Raw genomic sequence first — 9741 nt, 5'->3', positions numbered from 1 at the left:
GTGGTGGGGGGGGGGGGGGGTGTTGTTAGTTGGTTTTGTTTTGGGGTCCGAGACTAGGAATTTTGCCTTGGTTTAGGCCTGCTTGGCCAGAGAAGCTTTTTGCTTACCTGACACCAAGCACTCTGTCTTTCCTAAATGCACTTTTAAAAATCTGTTCTTTCAGCACAGAATTCTGTTTCACTGCTAAGATGCATAAGTGGCGCTTATGTCATTTTTAGGCATCTTTGCCACCCAAACTACTGTAGTTTGCCTTCTGTAACAGCCTGGATCATATACACATAACTGAATGTGTTACATGACTACAGTTCTGTCTAATCAAATACTGCCCTGGAGTCTTTAGTGAGATTCAGCTCTGCTAGGGGAGGCAGAAAATGCAGCATAAAGTCCCAGAATTATAGTTGACCAAAAACCACAGCTATTAGTGATATTGTGTGTGTGTGCGCGCGCGCGTGCGCGCACGCGAGTATGCGTGCATGCACATTTATTAGCCTGCAGTGTGGTGTGGGGAGGCACATTCAATTTCAGTAACATGAGTATCTGGATGATAAGTTTCTTGGAGTCTGAGGCTTTTTCTGGAACTCATTGAATATAGGTGAGAGGGTGCATTGACCCCATCAAGCCTGGTTTCACTGGCGTCAAAGGGGTCGGTGCATCAGTCTGAGGTAGCGATAACGTTGTATTGATTTATCTGTCTATTTTGCCATTTCAGTAAGGTTTGAGCAAGCTGACTGGTTTGGCTATTATCTTGAAATTCAGACTGGCTCTTTAGTCCTCTGGTCTCTGGTGTAGCTCCCCTAATGTTTGAATTGGTGTATAGTGGTGGTAATTTTTTGTAGTTGTATGTTTTCTCCTAGCTCCTGAAATTGCTTCCCATTTTGCTTTGTTTGGGGGAGGTGAGAATAATCTGTTTGAATCCTATTGATGGCTGGCCTCCTTTTGGAGGGCGCATATGGGATAGCTTCCAAGTTCCAAGCAGCACACTTCACAGGTGGATTGGTAGTGATAAGACAATGGAACTGGCAGTTCCCATAGTCTTGAGATAATGGAAAAAAGTCTGCTTTTTGGGAACTGATGTACTTCAACTGCGATCACCAGGTAGGGTGAGACGGGAGGTAGGCACTTTTTTAATGTGCATTTGCTAAGGAGTTCCTAATGCTTACAGTTGCTTTGATAGGCTTAGAACCCTTTATTTTGCAGTGGCTCATTATTTCTTTAGTTACCCTGACTGTTTACATTCCTGTGAAACTGGAGAGATGGATACAAGGAGCTGTCGTCTCAAAAGCTAAATGACAGGGGAAGCTGTCTTTCTAGGGGCAACTAGGGATTTTGGTGCCTTAGGCAGCAATGCTGTTGAGCACTGGAGAGTAGGTGGAGAGCACTGAGCACCAGAGAGCAAGGATGCAAACCGCTGAGGCATATTTCTGCTACCCCTCTAAATTGGTTCTGGGGCATGTGCCCCACTCTAATGATGCTAATATTGTACTCTTTCCTGATCACCAGCTTAATGTGAGATGTCAAAACAGCCTGGCTACAGCATAGACACCTTACTTTCCTGCTGCTACTACCACTGCCACACAAGTGCCTTGTTCTAGCATCCTCTCTAAATCAATACCCAGGACCGGTGCCCTGGTGGCTTGTCCTGCCTTAGTTATGGAACTGCCCAGGTATCTGTAGTCGATGATCTGAACATGTCAGCAGTGTGATTTTTTTGAGGGAGGAGCTGTATGGTGTTTTTTGGTAGCTTGAAGGGCTGGTGGAATGTGGGCTCTTCCTCAATAAATCTCCAGATTTAGGGCCAATGCCGTTTGTCTGGGGACAAGAGGGGGGTCTTATACCTTTAGTTTGCCTGTGGACCAGACAGAACTTTAACGTTGGTAGGAACCAGGAGGGCCATCTCATTAGTAGTCAGCAACAGTTTTGCAGTGATGGGCATAGAATGATCCAGTTAGGATCGGAGGTGGGCTAATGCTAGGACTTGGCCACTGCTACCACTGCTTCTTAAAGCAGCTGGCAGCATTATGGCCAGATATATTTTAGTTGCAGTGTTTGTCCATCATGTGGGCTATGGTTTCTGCCTCCAAGTAATTAACTAATGCTATTTTTAAAATTCCTACTTGCCCCAGCAGTAGTTAGTTAGCGTGGCATAGTATAGGTAAGTTCTTTTTCATAATTCAGGCTGGGGTGTGATGGTTGAATGGGTGAGGTATTTTTTGGTATAGGTGCTGACAGATATTAGTATAGCTTATTTAGGTCTTGTGCTACAGGAATTTGGTTGACATGGCTTTAAGTTGCCCCTTATCATTAAGGCTGTCATTCTGGCCAAATGTTGCATTAGGTGTGGTTTTTGTTTATTTGTTTTGTTTTTTTATTTATTCATTTATTTATGTGCAGTTTTAACAGGAATTATGAGGATAGCGGATAGTAAAGGCCTGGGCTATGGAGCTCAGGTGGCCTTTTAAGTGAAAGCTGTTCTCCATGTGTGGGGTGGTCATGGCTGCTGAGCAATTTCTTGAAATGGAACAAGGATAATGTTACTAGATGTGAGATACAGGGTCTCATTACACCTAACACTGTGAGCCGCACAAATGTTGATCAGTGTTAGTGCTAGCTTGGAGTTTGGAGAAGTCACACCCTTAGTCTAGGAGCATTCTCTGCCTGTCCCCTACTTGCACAGGTGTGGCTTGCCACTAGAGGCCTGGTGAGCTGGGGCAGGACTAGGAGCTGTAGCTGTGAGTTACCACTAGAGGGCTGGCGAGCCAGGACAGGCTTCTATCCCTGCTGTGTGGGTGGGGGTATGGGAGATCTTGGGATACTGGAGGACTTCAATTTGGGTGGCACATCTGTGGGGAGTGGCCACACCTTAATGGACCAGAAGCTGGGTAGTGCGGATCAGAGTTAATCCTGCCCTGGAGTGGTGCAACTTTGAGCCACGTAATGAGTGCTTAAAATCACTTTAAGGTGTTAATATGCCGATAATCCAGAGGTTAAAAGCTCCAGAAGCTGCCCAAAATTACTGTGTAACAAGGTCCGTAGTTGGGTTTGATTCATGAAGGTTTCAATCTTCTACTGAGCCCTCCCTCCCATTCAGAACTTGCAGAGAATGTGCATCGAGCCGTTTGTTGTCAGACCTTGAGATATAAGATTCAGGGCTTATTTTTCCAAAGATCTGTGTTTCATATGAATGCCATTGCTTTTACTAGGTGTTGTACATGAACAGGGGAGGCATGGCTCTTCGTATGACCAATGGTAGGAGAATACTTTAACATTATTTCAAGTCAGGGTCTTTCAGGCTGTCAGGCCGATGAGCCTGGCTTTCACTGCATGTGCTTTTTCTTCAGTATTATAACTATCTGGTTATGAGGCGATTTATCCATCCTTGGGTAACAGTTAGTTGGAAAGCTAGGCTATGAGTATGTTAGAAACTTAATTAATGATCAGTTGGGTAGGAAGGGATGGTGCTTCCAATATTGTTGAGATGGCAGTGGTTGGAGCTGGTGTCACTAGCTGGGATTTAGCATGAATGTGTATTTGAAGTGGTTGAGAATTTGTTGTGACATTCAGTAATTCTCTCTGTTACCCTCAGGATCCTTTGCTGGTAGCTGATTTGGTTAAGTAGCTGACTAACAGTTTCTTAGATGAAGAAAAAGGGTAGAACATTTGTGTATTTTTTCCCAAGATGTTGTGGCTACTTTGTTTTGTATGTGTGAATGTAGGTAGGCAGCAACATATTTCACTTGAAGTAATTTCCTTTTGGAAGGTAAAACAGTGCTGCTGGTATTTGTGTGAGGGGTTTTTTTTAACTGTAAACCCATTATCTCTTGTTTAGACACCGTCCATGTTATGTGGTGTGTTCAAAGTCTATCCTGGTCTTTTATGAGTTTGTGGGGTGATGGATAGACTCATTTTTATCTTATCTTGTACATGTTGAATGTTTGTTGATACATAAGGGTCTGTTGGTAAAAAAAAAAAAAAGGGGGAACCTCTCATGTGGATGGTGGAATTGCATTTATCCTAATGACAACTGTGTTGCAAACTGTATATTTATGCTAAGTTCTGAGGAGTCCCTTTTGCTGAGCCTGCCGAGAGAAGAAGGTCCACTTACACAGAGAAACACACAAGAGCAATACTCAGAAAATGGGGGAGTATGATCTCCAGACCACTGCACTTTTCCTGAGCACCAATGAATATCATTTGGCCACAGGAGAGATAAGAGCTGTACTCCTAATTAGTCATCCTGACCAAAAAGGCTACTGGTATTTTTTTCCCCTAACTCCCAGAAAAAAAATATGGGGCAAGTGGGGAATGTTTGTGATTAACAGGGAGTAAGGAGAGGCATGGAGGAAAGCCATTGTCACAAGCCAGCCAACACACCTGTCAGGGTACATGCATCTGCAAAGCAAGCACATGATGAGAAGGTACAACAAAAATAAAGAAGGGGGCACATCAGCAACAGCAGCAGCCAGACTGACTTCTGCTTCAGAAGGAAAAAAGCCAATCCACAAAGAAAAGGAAAGAAGAGACAAGCTGCCTGTAGAGTGAAAACTTTTCCCCTTTCCCCATTTAAATCACAAACTCCCACACAGACAAAGCTAAAGGGGGAAACCCACAGCAGTTGCTAGGTCATGCAAAGCCAGCAAGAGTCATACCTTGGCTCATTCTATTCATCCTGGTGGCACTTTAGAAAAAGAAGTAAGCGAAGTAAGAAAGACAGGAAAGGGTGAACATACTTTTGCACTAGCTTCTTTCCAGTACAGCACTTTCACAGACACATCCCTGCAGTTAGTTAGTTGGCTACAAAGGTACTAAAGGGAGAAATTAACTATCTATGCAAAGAGCTTAAAACAATTTGTTAATATTTGCCTTTCCTTGAAGCACAGAGAGAATTGGGAAGCTTGCTCTGCAAACATACAGCAGGCAGGACAAAATTAACACACTTGGAAACAATCATCAGCTGACACAGGGCATGCACACCAGGTGTAGCCCCTCTTGTATCATACCAGGTTTTTGTGGTGAGTTCCCCACCCCCATTCCCATACAAGTATCTCAATTCCTACAGGCTTTGGCATTTTGGATTACAGCATTATTGTTAAGTCTACAAAGTTTTACACACACAACTTCCCCCCAATACCAGTAAGGTCTAAGCTACCCTTAACTGCACCATCACTGACCATGAACAGAAATATAAACACACTATTTGCAAGGAAGAGCCAGTGAATCCATCTCATCTTTCCACACTCTACCTTTAGATGAGGGAACAATCACTACATTTTAGCTCCTCAGATTTACTCAAGGTTGACTAATGTTTGGCTGGCAGACAGACAAAACCATTACACCAGGTTCACCTGCAACACCGCTATTCACTGCAGCCCTTGGCAGCAGCATGACTCACACAGATTAATCTGCCATACCCATTGAAACAAAATGCTAGATCAAGAATCTAACTAGTACTGATAAGATGCCAGTGCTGCAGCTGCACAACAAAGGAAAAAGAAGCTGAAAAATATTGACTTCCTCTGAGACGGGAAATCCATATACACATCTTCACTCTGTGGGTGCATGCACCTCAGTCCAAGCAGTCTTCAGCATTACCTTCCCTCTGTCAACACCCAAAAAGAGTCACTAATACCACACACTCCTCCCAAACACAACTGTAGGCTTCCTGCCTACACCAGATTCTAAGAAAGTAAAGCCAGAAAGCCAGGAATGAAATGAAGGTTGTACAAACAAACTTCATATCTCAAAGACCTCAGTGTAGGTACAGGCAAGTAGCTACATTTTGTAACTTCTGCCCCTTTGACTGCTTGACCCCAGGTGTAGCCTTCCAGTGGGAGACACCAGCACACTGCTTACGCTTACAAACTTAAAGAAACAGTTGGAGGTCCTCCACATTGGATGTACAAAATGACTGAGGAAACATTTTCACAAATGCAGCTGCCTCAGTAAAGGTGTCCCTCCGCCTTCCAGAGGCCACCTTGTAAGCAAACCGGGACTGGAAGCCTTTGGCAACGAGGCTATAGCAGTTGCCTGGCTGCTGAAGGAATGCTCTTGCTGTCCTCCACCAGTGCCTGCCTGCCCCAAACAAACATATAACCAATAAGGAACAATTCTCCAAAGCCTGATCCTCACAATATAACTTACTTCCACTTTTACTTACTTTTCCCTTCACAGTCTTTCTGGCATCCTATCACCAGCCATGTATCCTGGGAAGCAGGCCTTGCCCCAGCTCAGTTGCTGTAACTCTGCTTACAGTTAGAACTACACCCACCCCGCCACCCCATCCCTTTGCGCACACACACAGAGAAGTCGCTATTGCCCCAGCTTTGTTTTACCTTACTTTTCACACACAAACTCCCCACCCAGTTGTTTCTCTCACTTGGTCATTTATAAGCAAAAGCTGTCCTCCTGTAAACACTTACCTCACTTTAAGCGACACCTACATCACTGCACAGGTTAGTATATAACCTGAGCCTCCACTGTTCCATTTTAGTTAACACCATAGCATCTGATCAGGCCCAAGGACAGGTTGGGTGGAGGTCTATTTATTTCTCTTGGTGTGCCTAAATGGCAGCTTTTTACCTGCCTAAGCAGCATTTTGGGCACTTATACACAGGTCATGTTTTTATTATCCCTGCTCTTCACACACACCCTGAGCATGTGTTGTGCCTGAGCTTAAGTCCAGGCACAAGGGTTGGGAGGCAGAAGAAAAAGGACAACTGCCTCGTGCTTTAGCCCCGTTAATAGAGGAACAGTAATACAATTAGGGGGATGAGTAAATCCTGTGCACCAGTTTAAAGGAGATGTCAAAATGATGGCTCCTTGGGAGTCTACATGCCATCAGTGGGTGCCAGTGTGCAGGGAGGGGGTCCACATCACAACAGCAGAAGCCAAGGTATTTGAGTGCTGGTCATCTCCTCCTAGGCTCAGCACTCCCCTCCCTGCCTTTTTGGGGGAGAGCCAGGATTACTGCATATAACTCTGGGTTATGGAACTTGCCTAGGATTTGGGAAACCTGCACTGTAGTCCCCTGGCAGAAAGCAGGTTGAATCACAGCTCTCTCACTTCCCAGCTACGTGATCCAGTCACCACATGGTAAGTTTGGTAACATTAGCCCCTTCTCCAGCACTTCTGAAGATGCGCACTCCCCCTGCATTTACTAGTGACTGGATAAAACAGATGGAGAAGAACAAATTAGAATAGTTACTATCTTAGTAAGAGCAGTGGTCCAGGTTTTAACTCAGGGCTCGTTCTCCCACAGGGCAGTCGCTCCCTTACTGGTCCATGCATGCTTTAATTTCATAGCATGTTTTTTTTTCTGGTGCAGCTATCTTCCTCTAGGACAGTGGTCTCCAAACTTTTTTGATTGCACTCCCCTATCAGTAAAAATTTTTGAGCATGCACCCCCAATATATATATATATTTATATAAATATAAATAGAAGTTCTAATATTTTCTTCCCGCACCCCAATGGATGGTCCTGCACACCCCCTGGGGTGCGCACACCCCACTTTGGAGACCGCTGCTCTAGGAGGCCAACTTCAGTACTAGAGGAGGGCCTTGTTACTACTTAAAATGTGGTTTGGTGGTTTGACTGTTGACATTCAAAGACATGCAAGGACAAACTTATACTGGAAAAGGAGAGTGTAAGATCTGAATCACCTGCTTCCTGGGTTTGGGGGTTACCCACTTCTCTCCTATCCTGGCCCCCCACTCTCCTCCCTTGCACTCTTAAGCATGTGTTTCTTGCTTTCTGTATTTCTGTGACTTACTTGTCCAGAATGTGTATTCTCAGTCTACACATATACATTTGTGTGTCAACAGTGTGGATGTAACAGAATCACAACCTGTGTGTACATGCCAAAAAAAGGCCACTCACACAACTAGAAACTTGGCATTTAGGTTCATAAAGGGAGATAAAATTCTGTTGTTAGTTTCTGTATAGCAGCTCACACATAGTATAGGCCAACCCTCTATTAGTTAAGAGCACTCATAATAACTGAAGTCTCACAGAAACAAGAGGCTTCGTGGAATTCACAACCCCTAGCTAACAAACTACCATCCAGTCTAATGCACTTAAAACAAAAACTAGGCCCTCATCATAGTTTCATGGTTTCTAGGGTCGGAAGGGACCTGAGAAGATCATCTAGTCCGACCCCCTGCCATGGCAGGAAAGAGTACTGGGGTCAAACGACCTCAGCAAGGTATTCATCTTCTAGCCACCTCTTACTTCAGCTCAGCAGAAACAAGGTTTTAGAGGTACCAACAGCCTTACTTAGGTACAACTTGCTTGATTTTTCTTGCTGGCTGACTGAGATGAAATTCAGTTACTACCAAATGTAGCAACTTGCCACACATCAAGTCCACCAGAATATCTGGTTTAAAGAGAAAGGATGAGATAGAAACAGAGAGAGGAAAATACAAAACTTACTTACCATTAACTGGAGTTCATCAGGGTATATTGTCCACAGATACACCAAGATTAGCTTATGTCTTAACTGGAGACATTTTGCTCTAATAGTAGCTTGAGAGTGCACGCTAGCCTAGCCCTTGTGCCATTTCCATGTCAAGGGCATAAAGCATGCTTTGCAGTTCCTGCTCCTCAGCTGTCTTTCATTTGCAGCATTGTAAACTGCATGATGACCAAGAAGTGCAAATGTGTATATGAACAAGACATCTCCAAGAACTTCAAGTAACTTGGGTTTTTCTTTCAGCAACTGGCCACAAACACATTCACATTGTGAATGACTCCATCCCACTACCCATGGACACCTTGAGGTGGGTCTCAAAGTCCCTCAAGACAAGCCGTGACTGAAGATGCCATACAAAATGTAGTTTCTCTTGCCATGGCAACGATTTGACTTAAATCTCCAGCTAGGCACCTTCAAATGTCACTTAGGCTAGGGACAGACATTACACACAAACTGATTTAAGTGATCAGAAACTGATTTAAACCTGTAACAGAATGTAAGTTCAGTGCACATAAACCAGTTTCAAAATGGCTGAAACTGCTTTAAGATAAACATCATTGAATGTAGTGTCAGACTTAATGGATTTGGGTCAAACTAGTTTATGCAGACCCCTTCCTGGTTTAAGCTAAACTAGACTTTCAGCATGCTCTCTGGGGTGGGCTGTCTGCTCCAGACAGCAGAGCTGGCCCTGTTCCCTGGCCAGAGCTGCAGTAGAAACTGTAGGTATATCAGGGTCTGCCTGGCTTCCCCCTGCCCCACCCCCCCTCACTGCCCAAGCAGGGATTCCTCCCTCCCCACCCCCATCTACCATGGCACGAACCCTAGCCCCATAGACCCTAGGCACATAGTATGCCAACTAACATTGAGAGGTGTCTATGTCTCCAGTTTCACTAAGACAGACAGACAGAACAGTGTCCACTTAGGGCTTTTCGAAGCTAATCAACAAGTTAGCTGGTAATTCCTTCCTTGGAAAAAGCTGCTAAGTAGAGCTTAAACTAATGGACAGAAGCTATTGTTTTGCTGATGGTGTGATAAAAACTGTTCTCAGCCCCCTGCTGGCTTGCTTGCCTGTCAGTTTGCTACAGACAGTATAAAGAAGCAGGGAGGGAGATTGAAAAGTTCTGTATCATCAACAGATGCATGCACTACACCCTGCCCCCCCTTACTTCAGTGTTAGCCTCAGGCTGGGAGCTGGCAACACACCTGCCCCTTAAGCAGCCAGCAGGGAAAAGCCTGGGATGGTGCAGGCAGACCTCCCTAATCAGAGCATCCTGCC

The 9741-nt window shown here is 44.6% G+C and overlaps 1 protein-coding gene across 4 annotated transcripts in view; it reads right to left on the bottom strand.

Moving 5' to 3' along the window:
* KCNMA1 (potassium calcium-activated channel subfamily M alpha 1) overlaps positions 1–9741 on the bottom strand; it is a 1434006-nt gene that overhangs the window by 19762 nt on the left and 1404503 nt on the right. For all 4 annotated transcript variants that reach the window (XM_019502361.1, XM_019502362.1, XM_019502363.1 and 1 more), the window contains one exon: positions 4647–4675. In XM_019502361.1, the coding sequence (XP_019357906.1) occupies positions 4647–4675 (29 nt within the window). The remainder of the gene's footprint in view (positions 1–4646; positions 4676–9741) is intronic.

The sequence above is a fragment of the Gavialis gangeticus genome, unplaced genomic scaffold (assembly GCF_001723915.1).
Source record: "Gavialis gangeticus isolate Ggan-Ray unplaced genomic scaffold, GavGan_comp1, whole genome shotgun sequence".
Classification (NCBI taxonomy): domain Eukaryota; kingdom Metazoa; phylum Chordata; order Crocodylia; family Gavialidae; genus Gavialis; species Gavialis gangeticus.
The sequence above is the reverse complement of the archived record's forward strand: the minus strand, read 5'-3'. Positions and strand labels throughout refer to the sequence as shown.